The sequence below is a fragment of the Mustela lutreola genome, chromosome 5 (assembly GCF_030435805.1).
Source record: "Mustela lutreola isolate mMusLut2 chromosome 5, mMusLut2.pri, whole genome shotgun sequence".
Lineage (NCBI taxonomy): Eukaryota > Metazoa > Chordata > Mammalia > Carnivora > Mustelidae > Mustela > Mustela lutreola.
Genome location: NC_081294.1, coordinates 91,851,504 through 91,879,325, shown reverse-complemented (window position 1 = coordinate 91,879,325; position 27,822 = coordinate 91,851,504). Strand labels below are relative to the sequence as shown.

Below are 27,822 nucleotides of genomic sequence, written 5' to 3'. Positions count from 1 at the left end.
GTGAAGAAATTAATAAATAACTGTATCTTAGAAATCAATCCATATGAAAATTCAAGTAACACTCAAATTACCTTCACAGATGAACAAAGTAAAACCTGAAAGTTTTTTCCCTTGGTTTATAATTAAGAACACTCTTTGGGTTTTTCAGAGAACCAAAGCCTGAAAAGTGAGCTGCCCACTCACTACCACAAACTAGATCAGGCATCTCCTTCCCTACAGAAGCTTCTCTTGCTATTATTTTCTTAGATCATCATCTGCTCAACCCTTGGTCACGTACAATGTAATTTCTGCCCCAACATTTCAAATACCATCTCAGAAGATTCCACTGCCTTCTGCCTCTTTCACCACGGGACATTTCTAATAACATGCTCTTCTCTCCAGGATCCACTTCCATATTGTTCCTCACACCTCTGCAAGAGTCTCTGACCTGGCTTTTCTGCACGACCTTCATCTTTTCATAAGCCTGAAGGTGAAAATCTTGAGTTCCATCCTTGAACTTACTTTTCTTCTCCCAAGGCCCTTTACACACACACTCCAGAAGTAATACTCTATCTCCAACCACTACTAATAACAGCCACCCTGTCATTAAGACCACAGTTTAGGATCATGTCTGGTCACTTTCTCTCTCTCTTTTTTTTTTAAGATTTTATTTATTTATTTGAGAGAATCACAAGTAGACAGAGAGTCAGGCAGAAAGAGAGAAGGAAGCAGGCTCCCCACTGAGCAGGGAGCTCAATACGGGGCTTGATCCCAGGACCCTGAGATCATAACCTGAGCCGAAGGCAGAGGCTTAACCCACTGAGCCACCCAGGTGCCCCTCGGTCTCTCTCGTTCAGCACAGTCACAAAAAGTCAATCAACAAACAGTTACTGAAAATACCAGACATTGGGAATAATGTGTGAACAAAACAGATGTGATCACTACCCTCCTTCCTGCAATTTAGAATATAGCAGAAAAGTCAGAAATGATAAATCGCAGCTGATAATAATTACTTATGCACAAGCTGCAATCAGTGATCAAGTGCCAGAAATTTCATATCATCATTCTCTTACATCCATTACCTTCTTTCCATTCCCACTGCCACCATCCTGAGCATAGCATTTGTTGTTTCGCCTTTTTCTCCCACTACTTTCACAACATGCTCTAGGTAGACCATTTTCCCAGGCAACATACTTTACTGCCTACTATTTTGCTTATGCTGCTAGGATATTTACAAGAGCAAAATCCAACTATCCCCTTCAATGCCTATTTCAAGGCCACCTTTGTCAGTTTGCCAGTTGCCCATTCTTGTTCTCTATTCTGAAAGCCATCCCTTCAGAAAAGAATACATTCAGGTCTTCCTCAGATTCCCATTATATGGTGTAGGAAAAAATGCATTGCACATAGTAAGCAGGAACTCAAACTATTTTAACTGAACATGGATTAATAAAGTATCATAAAATATACTTCACCTTGAAGTGTCTGCATCATTTCTAGAAGTACAGGAGTAAGAGTCTGATTATATTCATGGAATATATCTATAAATAGTACTTCAGTGCAAGGCTGGAGAGGAAAGAAACCAATTTTCTATTGAAAACAATGTTATATCGTACTGCTCAATTCTATAATAAAGCAAAGAATATACTCATTCTTAAAATCCTAAAACTCCAAACATGTTTCCAATTCTTGATGTGTTTACATATAGTAGATTATAATTGTTACAGATACACTGGGTAAGAAAATCAAATTATAATTTGATTCCTATTTCAATCATTTGCCATTAGGCATTCAAAAAGTAAAACTCCAGTGAAAAAATAACTTACATTTTTAGTTAGTAACTCTTTAAGTTAAAAAAAAAAAATCTAAAGCCACATTTATTGCAGATTCAGTACTATAAATGATTGTCCAGGAACTAATTCATTAAAAATTATATATTTTTCTTAGCAATGACAGAGTAAGTAACAACTCCAATTCGCGAATTCAATTCACCATGTAGAATAGTATTCCCTTTCTCTTTTTAAACATATACTGCATTATTTGTTTCAGGAGTACAGGTCTGTGATTCATCAGTCTTACACAATGCATAGCGCTCGCTCACAGCAGCACATACCCTCCCCAATGTCCATCATGCAGGCATCCCATCCCTCCCATTCCCCAAATACTATTTCTTTTAACAGAAACAAACAGTAACAGAAGTCAGTGTTAGCTATATAACAAAACTGATTCACTTTGGTTCTTAAAAGTAACAAACCATCACGTTTCATAATACAAAGGAAGTATGAATTTGGAAGGTGCTATGCTTTATGTTTTAAAATCTTGCATACATACTGATTTATGTACAGATGAAACGACAGGTCCCCTCAAATACTTGCTTCAAAATAATCCAAGTTAGGGGTGGGGGTACTCATATGAAGTACGATTAGCCATGAATTGGTAACTGATAAATGGGGCTTTGGAATACAAGGGCTCATGACATTATTCTATTTTTTACTAAGCTTGAAATTTTCCATAAAACAAAGTTTTTAAAAAATTAAAGTAAACTTTTTTTAATTAAAGCAATAATAATTTCTCTACTTAAATATCTCGCTTGTTTTCTACATAAGCTTATAAAACTAAAAATCATTAACATACATTCTTAGAAAAATAGTATAAATTATGTGAACACAACTTTTCACACACAAAAACAGTTCAAAGACTGTATTTGATTAATTCTCCTCAAATGTTGGCCACAACAAAAAATATAGACTTAGAAAGCATTCTAAAATTAAAAGCAATGGGCTGGTCTCTGGGAATCAGACTCCGTGGTACAAGAAATATGCATCAAAAAAAGCTTCAGAATTACTGAAATACTTGAGAGGAGAAAATCATTCTAGCCAAAAAGAAGTAGTTTTCATTTTCCAAAACATTTCCTATTTCTGCACTGATAATTACTTTCCCATCAATGTGACTGCAAAATGGAGAAAAATTCAGTGTGCAACCCCCCAAATAAACAACAATAAAAATCTAGGTTAAAGTTCATAATTTAATTAAGTACTTTCCTCTCAAACACAGATGCCCACAATTATAGTTTCCTATTCATCTGGTTTAACGCTTGGAATTCTTAAACTCTGGACTAAGAGTTATAGAAGCATTAAGCATTTCCCTATCAATTTTTTTTTTCAATCAATACTTACCCTCAAACTATATTTCCAAGAATCTCCTCCTGTTTCTTCCACTGCTGCAATTAAAAATACAACAAATGATGCTTACCATGTAATAATGGTGTTTCCAAAGTCTCAGTTTGGAATACAAAGATTTTAAATACTGTCAGTTTATTTCTATGAATGGTTTTAAACTTAACACTGAAAGCAAATCCTTGGAAACACAAGGCCTTACATAGATTTCTTTACTATACAGTATAGATCACATCTGTATATGGTAGTCTCCCATCAAGTTGCTTACATAAGCATTCTCACTTTCATTAAAAATTCTCTATGGAGGAAAGATCAAAGGGCTCCTCACTTCCAGAGTATGTGATATCACCCGGTAAGCACTCGAATATAACTATAATCCCAAGATTATTTCATTCAATACAATAATGTCTTATAAGTTATAATTATTAACATTTCCAAAAATGTTCTATATTTAAAGTTAAATTTCAAAAAAGTAAAATACTTTAGGAACTTCTACAAGTCTAGGAACTCAGTGTTTCATGTTATACTACTATACACATGGCATGAAGAAAGTGATTTGAAACATAAGGTTTTAGCTAAGAGAAAAAGCAAAAACAATATAGGATATATAGAGTATAATGCTGTATTTTCTTTCTTTTTTTTTAAGATTTTTATTTATTTATTTGACAGACAGAGATCACAAGTAGGCAGAGAGGCAGGCAGAGAGAGAGGAGGAAGCAGGCTCCCCGCTGAGCAGGGAGCCCGATTCCGGGCTCGATCCCAGGACCCTGGGATCATGACCTAATCCGAAGGCAGAGAGGCTTTAACCCACTGAGCTACCCAAGTGCCCCCAAAATGCTGTATTTTCTAAATGAACTAAAATTATTTTTAAAGAACAAAAAGAGGGAGAAAAGGAGTCTTCCAAAACATCTGAGGCATTCTTAAAATCTTAGGAAATATATGAACAGAACTACACAAAGTCACCCAAAGGGATGAGGAGAGTCTAAAATCTAGCCTATGTCTGAGGACGGCTTAAGTAATTCACACACAGGCACTCTATTCACACACACAGGAAACTTTATTGGGTACACGATTTCTTGACTTTCTGTAGAAAGAACCTTGATACTTTTATTCTATTATTAACATTCCGATGGATAAAAAGGATCTCCTAGAAAAATATTTCAATCAACAAAAAATTCATCATAAAATTTAAATAGGTGATCTATTTAGTAATCCAGAAATTTCCCCAAATTTCTTTTTGAAAAATAATGTCTACTAATAAAAAATAAGATGGAATGAATCACAAAGTACAAACTGACCTGATAACACAGACAGTTTATTTTACATTTTTGTTTTAAACTATATCATATGTTCATAGGAACGTCTAAAAATTTTAAAAGGTCTTTTTCTGGAGAAAACTCCATATATTTGAAAAAATCATTCATCTTCTCCTTCTCAATTTGTTTTAACAGGTAACAAAGGACATGTTAACTTTTAAAAGCCAAGATTCTCAGATCAAAAATTACAATACAATGTTGTTATGCCCATCATTCAAATAGATGATATGTATTTAGGGAAGAAGGAGAAAAGCCAGTCAAAAACTGAAAAACTGATTCTTACTAAAGCCTTCGGGGTCTTCTTCCCACATGGTTAGTTCCTCTTCAGTTAGCAGAAAATAATGAGAGACTAATCTTCTACATATCTCTGTCAAAGTGGGATACGTGAAGAATGCCATCTTAATCTTATGAGCTTCTAGAGTTTCAGGGCTGCTATCTAGAAAAATAAAATTTCCAAGTGAATCATACAAAGATTCTACCAAAGTTGGATTATGTAACTTAAATAAATTTAAAAATACACTCTTGAGGGAGAATATAAAGTGGTGTATAAATTTTCATTTTTCTTAAGGGCAAATTTCGAAGACAGTTCTTTATTCACACCACACACATCAGTCTTGCAGCTGTCCTCCCACTACAGCCTGTACATCCCCTGCTATATTATCACACCATATTGGAGTGACTTAGATACATATGTCCTTCTCTCTCCTATAAGAATTCCTCATTCATCTTGATATACATGCACATGTATGAATTCTAATGTCTAAAAGTAACCTCACTGAAGTTAAAGAAAAATTTTAATTGTACAAATAAATACAGCTTACAACATGAACTGCAGTGGTTACTGAAGTCCCAAAGCTTCAACTGATCTTCTACTATGCTACGAAAGATAGATTACTAATGCTTTCTATGGCTTTTAAAGCTGGCACTCACATATTAAAATCTCTAATCCTTATCTCTAGTTCATGTCCAAGCAACATTTTCCTTTTCACACTTAAATAAATGAATTTCAAATATATAAAAATAGCAATTACTTCACATTTGAAATAATGAGGGGAAAAAGCTGCCAGTAAGGCATTACCTTCAAAATTTTTAGATGGCTTATAAGCATAATTTTTAACAATCATCTTAATAAGATTCATGCATTGAACAATGAATCGTTCGAACGTAACGCCTTCACCAACTTCCGTAAATACATAGCTTACAGAAAATTCCAATGATCTCTGAATTAGAGGAGTAAATGAAAACGGATGCTGATCCAAGAAGTCCAAAAGCTATAAAGAAAAAAATTAAAATTTATTTTCTTCAAGTTCATTTGGGAATATAATGATCCATAAGTACATCTTATAACTTTGCTAATATACATGTGGCAAGATTTGAACCTTGGTGGACAATCTACGTACATCCAGTTTTGCATGGAATACATGTGCACCTTATTTCTTGGGATACACCCTATAATGTGGATTATGTCAGGTGGTATCTCATGTCAAGAAATTTCTATCATTTCTAGTCCAGGGTCCAAAATTGATCCACTTCATACTTAATTCAGTAACAACGGGAGAATATGAAACAAAAAGTGTAAAGTATGCAAAAGACAAAAAGTGTAAAGTATACAAAAGTAATAAAGGCAAAAAGTGAAACTACATTTCAATTATCAAACAATTGATGAGGGAGGTTTCTTCTTTACAAAAGAATAACTTAACATTATCAGATTTGCTTTTAAAAAACCAGCAAAGAGGAGAGGAAGTGTACAGATATAACAGAGTCAACCCTCAACATATGTTGTTAATTCCTGAAGCTAAGTGATGACTTCAAGAGGACTCAAAGTTATTAAATTCTATTTGGAGGTATGTTTGAAATATTCCAATTTTTAAAGCTTTAATAAAGTTAGACATTTTTTTTTTTTTAAGATTTTATTTATTTATTGACAGACAGAGATCACAAGTAGGCAGAGAGGCAGGCAGAGAGAGGAGGAAGCAGGCTCCCTGCGGGGCTCGATCCCAGGACCCTGGGATCATGACCTGAGCTGAGGGCAGTGGCTTAACCCACTGAGCCACCCAGGCGCCCCAAAGTTAGACATTTTAAATATGAATTTCATAAATGAAATTATTTATAAGCACTGCACAGATCCAATGACTAACCACATCATGTCATTTTACTTTGCTTTGTGTTTTTTGGGTTTTAACTTAAAATACCCGAGTCAATTTCTTGCTGGATCTTGGAAGATTAGACAGGCTTTTGCTGTTGAGGCTATTTAAAACCTAACTGTGGGAAATAAAGAGAACTAAAACTAAAGGTACTGATACTTAACCAAAGACATTAAGAACGGCTCATTTCTACTCCTTTTCTCCACTGACAGGAGAACAAACAACCTTACTCCTATTAATCAAACTTCAGGAAAAAAGAGAAAAATAGGCTACAAGTTTAGATACTGCTACCTGTCTTCAACCACGGGTTTTACTGCAAGGCAGTCCTCAAACCAGGTCTTCCCAGCTCTATGTACTTCTCCCAACCATCCCCAGGCCAAAATTTCATAAAAATCAGTTTTTATATAACTTAGTTTTATCAGAAATTTATATACATTGCCTAGCACAGTGCACCCATTTAATTCTATTCAAAAGATGTTTGATATTGATGATGATAATCTGTCATTCTAAATATATTGACTTCTTGATATTACACTGCCTGTTATACATGACCCAGTTCCTGCTCAGCTGCAACTGGTACCTTCTTTATATCTGCTTTTTATCCTGTAGGCTTGAGAATAAGAAATTTCAAAGGAATGAACCTCTCTAATATTTATTAGGATTTTTTTTTTTTACAACAAAGTGACTTATAACTGATATATGGCATATAGATTTAATTATAACATGCATGCTCAATACTTTAATACAGTTTAACTTTGCTAGAAACAGAAAGTAAGTTACCTTACACTAAAGAACGTATGTTCACACCATTTTCCTTCATAAATCGGAGTACATGTATTTTATTTAAGGAAACATAAACTTAAGATAAAAAGAAAACTTACCACTTTAGTAAAAAGAATGATGGTCTTTTCCAATCTATCTCTACATATGTTATCTGTACCTATATTTCTACCTGTTAAAAACACAATTCAAGTATTAGTACAAGTTTATAATACTCCATAAATTCACAATCAAAACAATGACAAAACTTTTCACAAAAATACTGTCAGATACATTTTTGCATGTTTTGCATTATAAACAAATTACTGTGCTTTCCCAACTCTAAAAAATTAATCATAAGGTTTTTGAAAAAGAATTACACTTAGCAGACACAGTAATCCCTGGTACCACATTTCATAAAATCAATCCTAAAATGTAAACTAAGCCCATGTTAAAGTAAAAGTAGCAATTTTATCTATGAATTACCAATCACATTTTCAAAATTGAAATTAGTCATAGTTGAAATTTAGAAGCAAAATTAGTAAAAACAAAGTACTCAAAAGAGTAACATGCTCATTATTTTTCCTGTATTTTCTGACCATTTTCTTCAGATAATTTCCCTGACATACTTAATTGTGTACATTCAGAACAGTGTCCACCAGCCCATCAACTACTCTCTATTATCATACTCTTCCTATTGATCTCATCATTTACATCGTTCTCCTCTCCAGGGAGGGCTCCTATTCTTCCCTGTGCTTCTCCACAGGGTGACCAGAGAAAATGACAACTGTCATAAAAATAAACTACTTTATATAAGTTGTCTTATTCTCATTCATCTTTGCATGTACAGTACCCAGAATAGTGCCTGGCTTAAGGCTCAACAATGTTTTTACTAAGCTGAAAACGACTGACATAAAACAATCAACAACTCTCTAAAACTTTGTACACTAACATATCTCCTCACACTATTAAGTCCCCAAGTACACATACATGTAAACACACACTGAGGATGTACACATGTGTATGTGCTCACGCAAGCACATGTATGTGTACTCTGTGTTTGCAGGTGTGTGCACAGTCAGCAAAGGTGCTTACAATCACAGAAAAAAGGATAATAAACAGACCACGAGTATAACATAACACAAATATAAATGCTAAATTCTCTTGTGTGGATGACAGAGCGTCCTCAAGATAAGCCACGAAAATTAATCTACAAGAAATTTATAAAATTAAAGTACCATTGAAGGTAATTTATGCCATACCCACATGTAAAATGAACTACATGCGTGCGCACACACACACATACACACACAAACACACAGTATATACAAAGTCTTGGGAGCATGTGGCCCAGGAGCTACACTTAATGAGTATTAAATACATGACCACTGTGGATGTATGCATGGAAAAGAGGAGTAACAGTAAAAGTATCTACAAAGAAACAGGACACAAAATAGACTGTTTTAAAAAAAATAAAAACTTCTGTAATATTCAGGACAAGACAGTGTATGAAGACAAAGCTGAGCTCCCAATTCAACCTCAGAGGATTAATGATCAAGATGGAAGAGTTTAGCCTCTTCAGATATGAAAGCAGAGCAAAATTATGAATAAGGATTCTACAAATAAAATCTATCTTCAAAGGAGTACTTACTGCATTCCAGAAATTGCTTCAGGCGGTCAAATATTCCATGTAAAAAACCCTAGGAAAAAAAATTTTTAAGGTCTCAATTTATTGTTGTAAACATCTCCCTTACACATTTTCAAAAATACTAAAATGTATCTATCGCATCATTTTAAAAAGTTAAAATGAGATAAAATAAAAATACTCTATTATTAACAAGTCTTCTTTTTTTTTTTTTTAACGATTAATTATATTTATTTTTTTTTGTATGTATATTTTTTTTTAAATTTTTAATTTTTTATAAACATATATTTTTTATATTAACAAGTCTTCCATTAGAAAATACAGTATTTCATTTCATCTCTTCAATGTCTCATTTCAGTTACCTAAATCACTTTGCAATAAATAAAACATTACTTAAGCATTCTATTTAACTAAATAATCTCTATTCTCCTCAATGATTTTCTTCTTCACAGCTCTTATAATCCCCAGGCATAATGTTTGTCTATTTTCTGTCTGCTCCCACTAGAATGTACCCTCCCTGAGACTGAGAAATTCACTGTTTTATTACTCTATCCTAGAATCCAGGAATATATGAATAAATAGTACTAATTATTTAAAGTAGAAGCTCTTAAGCCCAAGTATCAAATTTATTAGCCTTCAGATATGAGAAGGCATGTCACCATTTATGGTCTGGTAAAAATCTAAACAACCCTTATTTGTTAATGTCTTTTAAGAAATGTTATAAAATGTTTACAGATATAAAAGGATAGTAAAAAACAACCTTATTAAAAATTTTTAAGAATTCAAACACCACAAACTTTTGAGATCAAAAAATTTTGGGTGTATAAATATCATAAAAGACGTCACATGCACTTGTAATAAATACGATGGTCCAAGGTTTTTGCTCAAAATAGCTACATGGTGAAGGCTTTCCTGATGAGTAGCTAACTAGAATAGTGTTATTTCCTCTTTGTCCTTAGGAATATATTGTCCACTCATCCATTCTTGAGTTTGGGACAATTCAACAAGGATATCATCATCTGATGACTCAGAAACATATTTCACTTAGACAACTTCACCATCACCATTAGGGCCTAGAATGCTGCTCTCAGTCTTTCTAGAGCATCCATCTTCTGATTCATGTAAAAATTATGAAACCTCTTCCTCTTGTCAATTTTCTTCTCTGTCATTTTGGGCAGAAAATGAAGAATTCTGAATTCTCAGTGTGATAAACAAAAGCTGAATGAAAGTAGAACAAAAAAAGAGTGCTTCCAGTCTTCTTTTATTCCTTCTTAAAGATGATGGAATACACCGTACAACTCAATAAGGAAACTGAAAGATGACAATTTCTCTACTGCTTCATCCTTTGGGAATTCCATCATCTTACACTTGTCACACTATTTCAGTCTTTTTAACCACAGTTGAGAATAACTGAAAAGTAATGATAACTAACAAAAAAGTAATTCCTAGGGTGATGGAAGAGGCAAATGTTTCATTACAGGAAAAATAAGATCATTGAGATCCCATATGTATTTTAAATTTATACAGTAGCCTAATGATCCCTTAAAGTAATGGTAACATAGAAAGAATTTTACAACAACAAAATATGAAAAAAAAAAAGAATTTTACACTATTCCTTATAAATAAATATTAATTTATCAACTGGGATTCTCCAAAGAAAGTAGAAAATCATACAAGTCATCAACTTTAGTAAGGTGATCAAGAGAATCAGGAATTTATAGAATTATAGACAGCTGATGAATCTGTAGTCCAAGTAAACTAAGTTATAGCTCATGATTTATGTTATATAATAACATAGTAACTCTAACCATGAAATGATCATTTATAGAGCACTTTAATTAGCTGAAACATTTACAAAAAAATCATTGTCTCCCTTAATCCTCACATATCCAATGAAGTAGGCACCATTAATTTCATCTTCATATTATAAAGAAAAAAAAAGACACTGAGTATCAGGGTAAATAAGTAAACAGACAGAGGCCACACTATCAGGAAAAGGCCAAGTCAAGATTCAAATCCAAATCTGTCTGCCTCCAGAAACCAAAATCCCTGCTGAGCAGAGAACCCGATGCGAGGCTTGATCCCAGGACTCTGGGATCATGATCTGAGCGGAAGGCAGAGGCTTTAACCCATTGAGCCACCCAGGCACCCCGCTAAAGCATCTTTTAAGTTCCATATTATCTTTAAGATCTTTATGTTATTTGAGAAACCGCCCTTAACTTGTTAAAATTCTATTTTGTTTCCAACAAGTCAATATACCTTAACTACTACAAAACAGCTGACAAACTGTTTCAGCATATAGAAGAAAGACTCAAGGGAAAGCCAAAAACTCATAGAACATTGACAGTTTCCACTAAAAACCACTATTACACTTTATAGGAATGTGATTCAAATTGATTTATTTTTATTCAAAAAAAAAACCAAAACACTGATAAACACAAACTGTCAGTTACATAATTTATGATATTCATAATCATACTGCATATAAAAATAATTAGAGTCTTCAGACCTACTGTTTCTACTCTATCACATATTCATTCATAAACTACTGAGCATTTACTATTGGCAGAAACTATTTTAAGCTCTGGAATGGAAAGTGAGTGAAACAGTCTCTGCCTTTATGCAACTTAATGCATTCTGGTGCAGGAATTTAGGAGAAGCTGTCTAATTGGTTTCTGGAAGTGTTTTATGGCAGTATGGCAATAAATATTAATAGTTAAAATAGAACAGCATTAAAATTATGGCTGATTTTTGATACATATTTTGGTAATTTGATAGTATGAATCAGTGCTATCAATATGCCTATACTTGAATCAACCATTTCCAATTCTAATAACTTAGCCTGAAGAGGGCATCAGAAAAGTACACAATGACACATTCTATATCCAAATATTCATTCCGACATCACTGAACAACAATTAAAAACTGGAAACAGGGGCGCCTGGGTGGCTCAGTGGGTTAAGCCGCTGCCTTCGGCTCAGGTTATGATCTCAGGGTCCTGGGATCGAGTCCCGCTTCAGGCTCTCTGCTCAGCAGGGAGCCTGCTTCCCTCTCTCTCTCTCTCTCTGCCTGCCTCTCCATCTACTTGTGATTTCTCTCTGTCAAATAAATAAATAAATAAAATCTTTTAAAAAAATAAAAAATAAAAATAAATAAAATAAAAACTGGAAACAACCTATACACCATCAGTGAATAACTCGGAATTATTTTTTTGTTAGTCATTATCATTACTTTTCTTTTTTTTTAAATTATTTTTATTAATATATAATGTATTATTTGTCCCAGGGGTACAGGTCTGTGATTCATCAGTCTTACACACTTCACAGCACTCACCATAGCACATACCCTCCTCAATGTCCATCACCCAGCCATCCTATCCCTCCCCTCCAACCCCCCAGCAACCCTCAGTTTTATCATTACTTTGCAATGAATAAATGAGTCTCTTAAATACTATATTTAAATCCTAGCTCCAAAGGATAGCTGGGCAAGTAAGTTAGAGGAATCCTATATTAACGTTATCACTTTTTAAAAACTAGCTCACTCACAGTAATAACAAGAATCATTAAAAACATAACCTGTATTACTGACATGACAACAATATACATGAAAAAAATGACATACTAAGCTGAAGAAAAAGCAAGTCAAGAAACAGCATATGGGTCTTATTTACATAAAACTGAGAAAAAGAGAGGAGTATCTGAAAGACTATGTACTAAATGTCTTAAAGTATACTTACAAATTTTAGCAATATCTTTGATACCAAGTTTTCAAATGACTTTTTTATTTCCTTTCCTTCTGTATTTATCTTTTTAAAAAATAAGCATGTACACTTTTTTAGAACAAAACAGCCATCACACTATAGTGATGTGTATCACCAGCTTTTAAATTCCTTTAACAGTAGAATTATTACTGCAATCAAAATCTTAATGACAGCCATAGTACACTAAAAGTGATTTAAAGCAAACAAACAGAGTAACTCCAGTAAAATCTGGTAGAGCAAACCCAAAGACTCAATTAGATATACATATTTCACAATTCCTGTTCAACGCCCCAAAGCAACCTACAGAAACCTATAGAAAAGCAAGCCATAGAAACCTATAGAAAGCAACATTTTAGCGGACTTAAACTCACTGTGAAAACTAACACAGATCTGAATAAATACGTAATACAATCTCATTTTGTTTCAGGATAAAATATATACAGCTATATACTCTTGTAGACAGAAAAAGTAGATGATGCCATACAAACAATAAATATACATCCCAAATGTTGGGCTTAACAATAAGGTTTTCCCTTCTTGTATATATATTTTCAGTTGACTACAAAGAGTACACATAAATGTTATGAGGAAACAAAAGAATTCATTTTAAATATCTAAGTCCACAATGGACCTAGAAATGTAGTAACAGCATTCAAATTCAAGAAGTTCACCTCAATTCAAATTATAAATAACACTCTCAATGGATCATGGCACTCTGAGTACTGTCTTAGGCTTACTTCCTCCCCTTCCCGAAGGAGCTGCTTTTGTGAAAAAAAGGCCGTATATCTAAAAAGTATAGTACAAAATATACCAAATGGTAAAAGATCACTCAATAAAGGTCACTTAATAAAAACTTATCAATGAATGCCAAGTAAAAAGAATAAGCTTTAAAACATTCAGGAAAATACAAAGCACTTTCCCAAAGCCACAAAGAATCAGTAACTGCTTTCACTTACCATCACCTCCATATTCTTATGAGGTTCCACAAATCCATTAACAGTTAATTTACGCAGCACTGTAAAGTAAAATTGAGCTTTATTGCATCTAAATGCCTCATGTTTTAACCTATTACAATCATAATCATAACAAAGACTCAGAATTGCAAAGCCTCATCAAGATTGGGGGTTGCTCTAACTTTATCCTTTCATATAATAAAGAAAGGTAATCCCTGATCACTGGTTCTCTTCCAAGTAGGAAACAGAATGATAACAAAATCTTTGTGACTCAAAAGCTATGCTCTTCTCACATATCTAAATTACTACTGTTTCTAAAACTGTACTGCAAAATTTAATTTAATTGCTATAACTATCAGTACTTCTCATCTGCAATAACCCCTTTAAGTTGAAACTGAGAAAGTTATCTTTATTCAATAACCATGAAATATGTCTCAACAGTGACCAAAAAGCTTCATTAAGTTTTAGACTACCTTAATGAAAATACAGTATCTCCTATAAAGGATATAGAAGCTGAACTATTTCTAAATCTGAAACAGACTACAGTGCTCAAGTATAAACAAACATCACATTTTATGAGTAACTGGTGTACACAGGAAGACAAGCAGGATAAACGCCTGGAAGTCAGATCTATATTTAAATCCTACCTCCAGTGTCTACAACTATATTACTTTGGGCAACTTTTCTAGATCTCAAAGTCCCTGTCTGTAAACTATGGTTAGTCGTATTTCATGGGTTATGACAGAATTCAGTAATATAATACATGCAAAACAGCACAAATCAGTAACACAAAGATGACAGCAGCACCAGAGACTATAAAATTCAAAAAGTCACACCACTTTAAGAGTTTCTGTAATTCTTTCTGGATAACTGTTTCTCTCTCTAAAGCCTTTTAATTTCTTCCTCAAGGATGTTGACAAAACCATCTCCACTCATTTACATAATAACCACCTGTATAATGAATTTTACTTGTCAACAGTCCCTTAAAATCATTCATGCTTTTGGTCTACAAGGTAGTTCACCAAAAGGTGCTGAACAGTTTGAAGCCTGTGCATCCACTGTCTGATCATTGTTAAGTGATGCATGAGAACAGTGCCAAGAATGGAGAACGGCATCCTAAGGTACTAAGGGGAGTATGGTAAAAGGGCTTATCAGTAAAGCCAAAGGATGAAAAATGAGCCACAGTAAGAGAACTAAAGGCTGCCTGAGATCAAACTAAGAAACACAAACTAAAAAAGCCTAAGTGCCAGAAGAAAAGAGAGACTGGAAGACAAAGAGAATAAGCCAAGTGTGAGTGTTTTATAAAGGAAAGGAATCTCAGAAAACATTCGTCAAGGTAACCACCTCAGGGAAGGTAAAATAGAAATTTAGGCTAAGGGAGACCTACAAGCAAAGCACCTACAAGGAAAACACAGGCCGAGATGGTATGCCATCAAGCACCTTCTAAAATCCAATTGAGCTGGAGGTACAAACAAAAAAGACAGAAGCTTGAATTCCCATGAAAAACAGACCTGGGAAACAGAGCTCAACTAATACCTGACAAATGAAGTTTAGTGAAGTTAGCACAGCAACAATAAGGACAGGAGCCCAGAAAGAGAAGTGTAAAGTAGAAGCAAAAAAAGTAGAAGTATTCAAAAGGAACATAGTCAGAGCCCTGAAACCCCAGAAATGTGGCTATAACATAAAACTATCCCACACTTTTACAAATTAGAGGAAAAGCCATTCTCACAAAAGAAAAACCAACCACAAATAAGACCTTGTTTGTGAGGGAAAGACTAATTAACCACTTACTCTCCCAGGGCAAGTGGGAGCAAATAATCCATCAGAGGAACTATGTGTTGACACTTTTGAGTTATCTCATTTCCAAAATGAACATATCAAGTTTAATAGTACCTTTCAATGACAGCAGAGTTCGTTCTAGTGAACTTAGAACAGCAGCTTCACTGCCAGAAGAAACATGCTGAAGGAATGTGTCTGTATGGTGATTCCACAGAGAGCAGGCAAAATTATAAATTCCAGAAGCTAACTGCAAAGAAATATCAACAGATTTGTTCACAAAAAACGTATTTCAGTAGTCAACTAGATCGACACAGTAATACATTTCAGTTTTTAGGTCAGTTTTTAATTACAGTTTTCATGTCATTTTCAAAGAGATGTGAAATAGTTGTCATATCACGTTTCAAACTTTTTAAGACAGAATGTACAGTATCAAGGACCGCTGGCTACTGCTGTGAACACATATACATACCTAAAATATTTTTCTCTTGAAACAGAACTTAGTCTGATGCCCGCACTGCAGTCTGACATTTTCTACTTAAACCTTTTTCTTATACTAGTATATTGCAACACTCAGTTTTTTAAAACAGTGACAAGACTGTCATTGAGTATAACGTATAAAGCAATATACTAAGAAATACAAAAGAATCAGGTTTCTGTGTTCTGCCAGTTCCACCCATTATGGTTTCAGGGCATTTAAAGCAGGAACATACAAACCACAATGCTTGTCAGGCTGCTTTCCAAATACGTTCTGATATTTACAAACCTCACTTTCACACTGGGATGCAATTGGCCTCTGCCACCCAGGTTGAGCCAGAACCATTTCCAGGGTTACCGTCAGCTTTTTTGTTCGTTTTTCCAGAAGGTCTACGAGAAATCCAGCTGAGTCTATATGGCCATTTAATTTTAATAAAATGAGATGAAAGTACACATGAATGAATAGTTATCAGTAGCAAACTCTAGAACGCCTTTCCTTATTCCAGATAAAAGTACATTATTTGCATTATTTCCACTAAACACTGGGTTTATAGTAATTTTAGGCATCAGAAACCTTTCAGAAATGCAATCTTTTAAATAAAATTTCTATTTAAAATTTTCATTTCTATTATTTTAATTCAGTAATTTTAGGCCTGTGCTTACAGATGTAGGGAAAGAGCTTTGCCAAATCCCCATGGTGACTCTACAAGTATCTACATAGGCCACAAAAGGCTTGAACCTCAACTAACAAGAGTATCAGCAGAACATATTATAATCCTCCTGGAAAACAAGAAATGGAAAGCCTGTAAGGAACTTCTACAAGACCACCTCCTGCTCACCTCTCACCTCCTGTGTTCTGATGGGATTTAAGTTTTCTGACCCATCCCCCTCAAAACAGAGCTGCAGAAAATAAAACCATTTAGTTACGCTGTAGAAGTGGCTCCTTAGCAATGGGGCATCCCACAATTTGCACCTGAGTCATTCAGTCCATATTGCTTTGGTCATTCTTTTTGGTATGTGGAACAAAAATCACAAGGAGTTGGTACCAATGTATCTGATTTCTTTCCTTTATCCAAAGTAAGTAATAAACTGCTGGAATCTAAAAGGCCTCCTATCTTCACTAACTGGTCAGTCAGAGCTTTGGTCCTCCCTTATCTTATGCATATGCTTGAAAGAGGTACAATGACTACTTATTAAGTAAATTCAGCATATTCTCAAATACACGCAGAATATTTTAGAGAGTAAAATCAAATTATTTAATCATATGTTTCATGATAGTCAAAATAACGTAGTGATAATTAGCTCAATACTACTGTACAACAAGCAGCAATACCATTAAAAAGTTAAGGGTCTAAAATTGGTTATCATCCTAGGGAACAATGCTATAAAAGAGAGGCAAACAGCCAATCTAATCAGAAGGGATATTATCTGAAGGAAAAAAAGAAAACACTTCAAAAAACATGTAAGCTTTACTTAGAACTACAGTGAACTTCAATATTTTTCTTAGTATATCAAGTCCTTTCTGAGAATATGGGGCTAAAATATCTGTCTAGAATTGGAAAAGCCATCATCTTAATTTTTATCACACTTACTGGTAAATGTAAGTTAGAGCATCCTATACTTTTCCAAACATATAAATCACCAAATTATCTGTCTGCCAGAATAAAGTGAAAGAAAAGAAAGGCATTTAGAGGCAGAGAAGGAATAGTAATGGTACATACAGAAAACCTAAAAGCAAAGTTTTAAAGTATAATTTCTTATTGCAGCAAATATTTCAACAAAGTAAACTGAAGTCTATAGCCCTGGCCATAATTTTTAGACCCATTTTATACTTATGTACTAAATAAGATCTAAGAGGAGACACAATTCAAGTAAGACAGAAAATTTCAAGTAAGAACAGAAAATTATTACACTCTAAAGCAGTCTCTTGCTTACAACTTCCATTCCATTTCTCCTTCACATCTCCTCCTTAAAACTATTTGTTTCAGAGTCACCTGTGTGGCTGAGTCTGTTAAGCACCTGCCATTGGCTCAGGTCATGACCCCAGGGTCCTGGGATGGAATCCCACAACAGACTCCCTGCTCAGCAGGGAGCCTATTTCTCCCTCTCCCTCTGATGCTCCCCCTGCTTGTTCTTGTTCTTTCCCCCTCTGTCAAATTAAATAAATAAATAATAAATAAATAAATAAAATCTTTTTAAAAATTTCTAAAAACTACTTGTTTCACATTAACTTCTACATACAGATTTCATTTAAAATGTTCAAAAGGTTTGTCTATATATATTTTTTAAATCAGTGTTATTTTAAGTCCCTTGAACTCTTATAAAAGGTTATTTCCAGGAAACAAGTATTCATGTAGGTTATGTTAATCACATAATAAAATTAACTAAGTTAACAACAGAATAAGAGTTACTTACTGAACTCTGCACTAGGCAATGCTCTCAGCAGTTCACCTCTATCACCTTATTTAACCATCACAATATAAAAAGTAGATATATACCCTTTTCACAATAAGGAAACTGAGGTATTGAAAGGTTAAGTAACTTGCCCAAGAGCAAAGAGTGTAATTAGGAAGAGGAAGAGACAGGTCTGAAACCAAGGAAGGTGCTCAGCTTACATTTTTTTTTTTTTAAGATTTTATTTATTTGACAGAGAGAGATCACAAGTAGGCAGAGAGGTAGGCAGAGAGAGAGAGGAGGAAGCAGGCTCCCCACCAAGGAGAGAGCCTGATGTGGGGCTCGATCCCAGGACCCTGGGATCATGACCTGAGCCGAAGGCAGAGGCTTTAACCCTCTGAGCCACCCAGGCGCCCCTCAGCTTACATTTTTATACCTCTATGTTCTAAAGCTTCTTAATATAGTACATAGCAATTAACCACGCAGCAATTTAGTAAAATAAAGAAATATTAATTGTATAATTTCTGTTTAAACTTTCTAGTACCAAAATACAAATACTAAGTAGATACCATCCCATACTCTCAGAATCAATATAGTAAATCCTGTTCTCCAAAAGTTGTGTAACAGTTCAATAATGGTAGATTCTTGGGGCGCCTGGGTGGCTTAGTGGGTTAAGCCGCTGCCTTCGGCTCAGGTCATGATCCCAGGGTCCTGGGATCGAGTCCCACATCCGGCTCTCTGCTCGGCAGGGAGCCTGCTTCTTCCTCTCTCTCTTTCAGACTGCCTCTCTGCCTACTTGTGATCTCTGTCAAATAAATAAATAAAATCTTTAAAATAAATAAATAAATAATGGTAGAATCTTCTTTTCATAACAAAAAGGAAAACTGACCCATACTCACCGAGATCAATACTGCTGTTAATATGGATGCAATAAACTGAATGAGAATCTCACCTAACAAATTCTTCCATAACTCTCAACACTCCTTTGTACAACACTCAACAGAAAAACACGAACTTTTGTTCTATTACTTATGTGAAGTACCTACGCAAGAAAGTTACTATAAATTGAACACTGTTCGTATACAAATATATAATCTTTGTATGTATATAAAATTTGGAGCAAGTCCCATTCATCAATCCTAAGAGTCAGTGCCTTTCATCTAATTCTCAATGTACTCCTCTAGCACTACATGCCAGACTCAATAATGAAAACAACAGTAACCATTGCCTAGTTCCTTAATTAAAAAGTAGTATTAAGCTTGAGGGAAAAAAGTTGACCAAATGGAACCTGACACCAGCTGAAGAAAAAACCTTGTAAGGGATAATCTACCACTCTAAATCACCAGCATAACATAACTGAACTCGAGGTTCATCACCAGGGGTGCATCAAATATAACACACCCCAAGAAAGTGTTGAAAGCAAAGAACTTTGTATTATTTGTTACAAATAAGGAGACAAGGAGCTAGCTCTCAAACCACTCTCCCCATGAGGTTGTGACTTTATTCAATGTATGAAGGGGCAGGAGCAGGAGCTCACATAAGCACTCTGGTTCGACTGTGCTTGTCTAACATGTCAACATGCCTGCTGGTACATATGTCCTATCTTCCAAAAACTGGCAGAAAGCTCTGCCCACAGGAGGAGGCCTTAGAATTATAAAGAACTAAAGCTAACTTCAGGACAATGCAGCGGGGCTTCTGCACAAGTCCTCACTTCTAATCCAGCTCAAACTGGCTCACATAGGAGCTATCAGGAGAGATAGCTAGCAAGGGGCTCTGACATGAAACACCTGGTTGGGCCTCCCCTTGGCTGGAACTGCTGGTTCTGCAAAACAAAACACATTCCTTCCCTGCTTTTGGCCCTTCCCCTCCTTCCTTTCACTGACAGCTTTCAGTTTTAGGCTGACTTACTTGAGACCTCTTCTGTAACTTCCAGTTTGCATTCTAGCTAACAAAAACAAGTCACATTTATTTTCAAGGTACTTTACACTAACTAACAAAATGGCAAAACTAGTGTAACTGTTACAATTTTTTCAGGCACACTTCTATTAGCAGGAGATTATCTCTTTAGAGAGCTGGACGATCTGTATATACACAATGTAAATTACAGTACACATACCCAACATAAAATCCTCCCCCTCATTCCCAACACAAAAAACAAAATATACCACAGAACATCTGTGCACACTATACTAAACGTTCTTACAGTCACAAAATTGAAGAAAAGGAAGTTTTTCATTACAGTGGAATCAGTCATTATAATAAAATTCCACTTTCCTCCATAAAATCGTCCTCTTCTCCATTTATCATTTTACTCTAAAACATGTTTAAGAAAGTTTAATAATTCAGATAATAAAAAGTTCTATCCATTCTACCTTAAGCAACTTTCAGCAATTTTTGAAATTTTCATCCCTTTTCTTAAAAAATTCCATAACATTTACAGATACTAAAGGCAAAGTTAGATTTATTAATTCTTCCTCCTTTCTAGCTCTGAAAATTAATAGTATGAAAGTATCACTTTAGTTAGTCATATAAATATGAAAAGCACCTAAGTAGCTTGGCACACGGCAGATAATGCTAAATGAAGGCAAACAACATTTAAGGCAAAAATCAAGAAAGAATTGGTAGTATTGCGGAAGACATTTTTAATTCATATTCTTCTTTGTCTCATACTCCAGTTCTGGAACTAAGCACCTAATTAAGGACATTAGGCATCTATTAAAGCTCTAATTCAAGATTCTTCTTAGCTAGCCTACAAACAAATGGCCTCTACCCAAACAAAAGATGGCTGTAATGAAGAATAAGCAATGGCACTACCCTTTCAGCCCAAAGGGAAAAGGAGAAAAAAAGATAATGAAGGAAGAAACCACAGAATTTGGGAAGAAGCACTGCCAGCTATCCTAGGTAAACAAGTCCTGCACAAGCTTCTAGCAGCTCCAGAAACCACCATCTGATAATGCTTACAGAAAGCTCAGCTGGAAAAGGGAAAATAACGAAGCAAGTACATGAAATAAAAATATTTCTTCTACATTTTCTAATATAGAAAATTTCTAATGTTCAAAAGTGTGGAGGGGGAAAGGGAGATAATTCAGTGAGACCATATGAAAATAAGCTATTTAACGAAATGTTTTAGATTCTGGTTCACAAAAAACACAAACACTTGCATATTCTTTTTCTAAACCAGAAGAAACACTGCCACCCACTGACTGCTGAGTGATTTTTTAACATAGAAGTACAAAGCCTTCACTCCTTGAATGTCAAAAAGGAACCATTACAGAAGTTTTATTTCTTTTAGCATTTAAAATATTCTTACACCTTTTCAGCTTCCAGATCATGGTTCTCACAATTTTCTCCTAAGAAACACTACCAGTGAAAAACTCTTAAATCAAAGTCTTGTAATTCATCGCTAACAGTGGGGCACAAAATATTACCCATAATCTATAGTTATCAAACCTGTTTGACCTTAATCTCAACAAGGAACATAATCAAGAGATGTAGAATGTACAAAATCCTGTAAGACAAGTCAGCCAATTCTTTCACCAAGTAGCATGAAAAAAAGAAAAAGGAAATGAGTACTATTCTAAATTAAAAGACACTTGAAAGACAACCAAACATACCGACCTTATTCAGTTTTCTGGCTCACAAAAACCACTTGTTAGAGTATATTTGAGAACAATGTAGAAAATTTGCTGAAAGTATTAAATGGTACTAAAAATCACTGTTTTTATTTTTCTTAAGTTTGATAAAAGTTAAACAACTATAAACAAATTAAGTATCCTTCTACAGATGAATAATCAAGTATTTATCACTAAATACTTTAAACACCTTAGGAAAAAACGTGAAAAAACAAACACAGCAAAATGTTAACTGCCAAATCTAAGTGATGGGTATATGGCAGTTTGTATTTTTCACATGCCATCTACATGTTTTAAAGATTTAAAAGAAAAAATATTCAAAATAAGAAATTTTAAAAACGTCTGTATGACCAAAAAAACATAGTTATTCTGGTAGTAATCAGTTTTTGTTTCAATACAAGGCTTAAATATAAATTTGCTTCCATTGAACCATATATATATATGGTTCAATGGAGATATATATATATATATATCTCTAACTGCCAAAATGTCTCAGGACAGAAGCTCCAGTGGGTACAAGAGCTATCACAAAAACAATTTCCAAATCAAACTGCCAAAGTCTGTCAACAGATATTTACTTATTTCCATTGAGGGACAATCCCAAAGACCTGTAGCATCTGTTACCTACATTTCTTTTAGTAAACCCTCATTTTCTTTTTGTTCTCAAACCTGCCACTGGTATAGCTGAAGCCCAGGGGGTCCTAAGTTCCCTAAGTCCTCTAATCCTTGCACAGTCACAGACCTGTCTTCTGCCACTGGTACCTAAATGATGCTCTCATGTATTCAAAGAATCACAATTTGTGAAGGGGAAGAAAAAGGTCAAACTATCCTTCTTCCCACTTGGGACCTTATCTTTTTTCATAGCTGTGTTTCAGGCATCTAATACAGCGACTAGCAGAGTACGAAGCTGATATTTGTCTTGTGGCTAGAACAAACAATACTACTTCAAGAGCAACTTATGAAGAGAGTTTAGTAGTAAATTTTTTTGAGTTTTTACTCTCCTTTTCCTGAGCCCCCTTTTCTAGGACCCAGGAAATGGTTTGTATACTACAGAAAAGACAAGCATCATGCTATACTAAAAATCTCTTCTGTTCAGTGCACAGCTCCCCACGACCTTTTTCTGGCTCAAGCTAGCCCAGTGAGTCTCTCCTTCCTTAAAAGTTCCCACCAAGGGCACCTGGGTAGCTCAGTGGGTTAAAGCCTCTGACTTCACTCAGTTCATGATCCCAGTTTCCTGGGATCAAGCCACTCTCTGCTCAGCAGGGAGCCTGCTTCCTCCTCTCTCTCTGCCTGCCTCTCTGCCTACTTGTGATCTCTGTCTGTCAAATAAATCAATAAAATTTAAAAAAAAAAAAAAAGTTCCCACCAAAAGGCTCTTTTCCCCCTCCTATTAATGGTAGCCTAGACATACACATAAAAGCTCAAATCCCCACACAGGCTCATAGCAGGAATGACCCTCTATAAAATCTGAAGCCATTCTTTAAATAATGTGTTTTTTAAAGCCAATATAAAATTTGGCAGAGCAAGGACAAGATCTAGAATCAATATGGCACTTAGTGAGGCAATCTGAATCACCCAAATGAAACTGAAAACAGGGTGCCTGCGTGGCTCAGTTGGATTAGGCTACTGCCTTCAGCTCGGGTCAAGATCCCAAGAGTCCCGGGATCCAGTCCCGCACTAGGTTCCCGGCTCCATGGGGTATCTGCTTCTCCCTCTGACCTTTTCCCTCTTAATGTTCTCTCTTTCTCTCTCTCAAATAAATAAATAGAATCTTAAAAACAAAGAACAACAAAAAAAAGCAAACAAACTGAAAACAAACTATTTCACCTATTTATTGATTTGCTTAGAAACACACATTTATGGGGTACCTGGGTAGCTCAGTTAAGCATCTGCCTTCAGTTCAGGCTATCCCATGGGTCCTGGAATTGAGCTCCACATCGGGCTCCTTACTCAGTGAGGAGTCTACTTGTCCCTCTCCTCTCCCTCTGCCCCTCTGCCTTCCCCCAACCCAGCTCACGCTCTTTCTCATTCACACTCACTCTCAAATAAATAAAATATTAAAAACAAACAAACACATATTTATGTTTTAAGTAAATTTCACTACAGTATAATATCCTAAAGGCTAGAGTTATACCATGTAAGTGGCACCTTGGTACACTCACATATTTAATATTCATAATTTCTGTTTGGGAACTATTTGGGAATTTCCCCTAGGGATCATAAGCATGAAGTTAGAGGTTTCCAAAGAGTAAGTATAAAAGTCTCCGCTACAAGGCTGAGTGATCTTAACACTAACCAATCCATCTCAAAGTAGCTATGTGGCTCCATTTTGTTAGCTTATTTAGAACACATACAAACTCATCAGGAAGACTATTCTGAAGTGTGACTGACCTTTGAATAACATGAGGCTTAGGGGCAACACCCACCTCCACATACAGTCGAAAATTTGTGAATAACTTTTGACTCCCCCAAAACCTAACTATGAATAGTCTACTGTCGACCGGAAGCCTTCTTGGTAACATAAACAGTTGATTAACACATGTATTTTGTATGTCGTAAGTATTATATACTGTATTCTAACAATAAAGTTAGAGAAAGAGAACATACTACAAAAATAATAAGAACATTTACAAAACTGTACTGTAAAAAGATTCCATATGCAAGTGGATCTGCACAGTTCAAACCTGCGCTGTTCGAAGGTCAACTATACTGTAATGTGGATTCATCTTGCTTCCGTTTCCTTTTACCCCTACCATGCAAACAATACTCATCTGTTCAGTGGGAATTTATTCATCATCAACCCTTCAGTTCTTAAAATTTCTAAGTTTTAGCCTTAAGAGTTAACATCAATATTTTTACATTCAGGTTTCTATGAAAAGCATAGTTTTATAAAAAATCCACTTTTGTATCAAATCAAGCTCTATTTTGTGACTGTCAACAATTTTCTCTCAACTGCTGATTCTATAATATGGCACGCCTCAAAAGAACGTAATTTATTTTAATGTGAAAGAAAAAGAGGATATAGAAATATCCTTAGACATGGGTTGCACTGAGCAGCAGGTTCTACTTTTAAGTGTATGCTGCACTCCTTTGCTAGAAGAACTAGCTCAACTATGACATCATATTTTTTATGTGGGAAATTAACTCAGAACATGAAGACCACTTAGCATCACAGTAAAAGTATTTTTAAAAGAACTTTCCTATACTTCAGATTACCAAAATAATAGGGGCTAACTTTATTAACTAGCAAAACTGTTTTTTATAATAATGTCTTCCTACATATACTACCTTCAATTCAATTACACATCTTATACCCCATCAAACCCATCAGACATGATTGTATTTCCCTCTATACTATGCTCTGTGTTTCCAGATTCAGCCACTCTAATCCATACTGAAAGGTGCTAAGCTGAATTTTTTTCCAGGTATCTTTGGCTTTACATATCCTCCTAAAATTCCTGCTCTTTTATATTATGCCACTTTGAAATCTGGAAGGTACCTAAGAACAAGTCACCTCTTCTACTTACTCATTTAGCAGTTACTGAGCACCACCCACTTTTCTGCATCCTTCTGGGCTTGACAGTAAGACTATAACACTAAAGACTACAATTTTCTCTCTCATGAAACTCACAGTGAAGTGGATCTCAGAAAGATAAGTCAACAATTCTAAGTCAGCACCATGGAATATGATGGAATACAATGCCTGAAGTACATACAGAATGGTAGGAAGACCTGTATTTTACAACATACAGAGAAAAACAGGCTCCTCATACTACAAGAAAACTGACCAAGAAAGTTGAAGGGCTCAGAAAGCTAACTCAAACAAGCTATCCAGAATACAGTCTCTGATTAGATACGATTCCTAGAAACTGCTTAGGCTAAATATAAATTATACCTGAAAACTAAAGCAACATGTTAGGAGAATACAACTTGAGAAAGCTGAACTACGAATTCAGACTTCTGAGGAAGGGTACTCTTTCATAAAATAATGGCAACCCTCAACCTTCTAGACATCTGACTTGGGAAAAGAGCCAATATAAAAGTAAGTGGAAGAGTGTAAGATGGAGATAAAGTCGAGCAAAATCAGCAAGAAATTCACAGAAAGATCTGAGAGAATAAACAGTCCATTTCTTAAATCCTAGTTGGATAGCAAGCAAAAGCAATGATTTAGAAAACAACCTTCAACAAAAAGAATTTCTCTTACACTCAACATCCTTGGATAAACCTAATATTGGCTATTTAAACCAACTGGGTTCAAAGTAGAAAACCTAATGTGATTCTGGCTTAGACTCTGATATATGTAAGAAATACCTGGGAAGCCTGTTACAAATGCAGAGTCCCAAATTATATATATCCTCAAAGTGAGGATTACAAAGGCAAACATGAACACTATTAAAAATACTATGAGGGCACCTAGGTGGCTCAGTAGGTTAAGGCTCTGCCTTTGGCTCAGGTCATGATCTCAGGGTCCTGGGATTGAGCCCCGCATCGGGCTCTCTGCTCAGCAGGGAGCCTGTTTCCCTCTCTCCCTCTGCCTGCCTCTCTGCTTACTTGTGATCTCTCTCTCTCTCTCTGTCAAATAAATTTAAAAAAAAAAACAAAAAAAAAACTATGAGACTCAGTAGTGTTACATGGTACAGTACAAAATATTAGGTTGAACAATATGAAAATCACTACTTTAATAAGGTGAAAATAATCAAATACAAAAATGTCAAAGTGAATGAAAAAATGCAGTCTCTTCAAAAAATGGTGCTAAAACACCCAATAAAGGGCTCTCACCCACCACTTGTCAGACTCCTTGCCTACATCTGCCCTACAGGCATCAATTGCCCAGGAATGTCAATTTTAACTTTCTATATTCCAACTCTATCCTTCATAAATGTTCTCTTTATCACAGCTTCTTGTTTCCATCTGAACCTCAAAAGCCTCAAAACGGTCTCTGCCTTCAGACCATTTCACTACCAACCAATCCCTGCTTACTGGCAACTAAGCAATCTTATTCATCACTATCCAGTTTAAAATCTTACAAATGTTACCTATTATACTAAAGCTTTTAGGGCCACTGGAAAGAAGTCATAGTCTTTGATTAAAATATTTAGAGGGGTAAAACTACAGGCATTTTCTTATCAGTAGCAGTTTTCATAATCAAATTTAACTATGTTAAATCACTTACATCATAAAACAATTTCCTATCAGCAGCCAGTCGTTTGGAAGCCAGAGTCTTGGTAACATGATAGAAGGTAAGTAATGCTCTGTGCTGTCGAAGATCATCTTGGACTTTCACAGATTCTATAAGAGTGGGAATCAGTTCAGGCCACTGTCTAGGACAGTCCAATCGAGCAACTTTCGCAATTAGCACTGCAATCTGAGTTGCAATCTAAAGGGAAAAAAATTAATCATCAAAAATAAACATATGTAATCAAATCAGCAGATAAGGAATGCATTCAGTTAGTTAGTTGATGGTTAGTTAGACATTGGACAAAAGTAAATAAAATTTCCCTAAAAACTGCTTACTGAACATAGTTATTCACAAAGTATGGTCTATGAATCGAGGCTAGATTTTCTTCATGTAACTTCTCCCAAAATAATACATTCCAACAGACTAAAGGAAGAAGTAGATATGAAAATCTAGATGTCTTTTAAATACCAGACACTATGGCAATATGCAAAAAAGCACAACATCTCACTAAATATTTGGGGAAAGTGCTATGGTTCATCCCTTAAAGTTCTATTATGCTAACAACTGATGGTTTTATTATTTTCAATTAATATTTTTCAATTTGCTTTCATTGCTAACACAGTAAGTATCAAAGA

The 27,822-nt window shown here is 35.0% G+C and overlaps 1 protein-coding gene across 3 annotated transcripts in view; it reads right to left on the bottom strand.

The window, feature by feature from the left end:
• Positions 1-27,822, bottom strand: part of IPO11 (importin 11) — a 210,303-nt gene that overhangs the window by 142,191 nt on the left and 40,290 nt on the right. For all 3 annotated transcript variants that reach the window (XM_059175081.1, XM_059175079.1, XM_059175080.1), the window contains exons 5-13: positions 27,182-27,385; positions 15,623-15,755; positions 13,733-13,791; positions 9,023-9,071; positions 7,494-7,564; positions 5,547-5,739; positions 4,752-4,904; positions 3,153-3,196; positions 1,452-1,542 (exon numbers count right to left, since the gene is read on the bottom strand). In XM_059175081.1, coding sequence (XP_059031064.1) covers positions 1,452-1,542; positions 3,153-3,196; positions 4,752-4,904; positions 5,547-5,739; positions 7,494-7,564; positions 9,023-9,071; positions 13,733-13,791; positions 15,623-15,755; positions 27,182-27,385 — 997 coding nt within the window. The remainder of the gene's footprint in view (positions 1-1,451; positions 1,543-3,152; positions 3,197-4,751; positions 4,905-5,546; positions 5,740-7,493; positions 7,565-9,022; positions 9,072-13,732; positions 13,792-15,622; positions 15,756-27,181; positions 27,386-27,822) is intronic.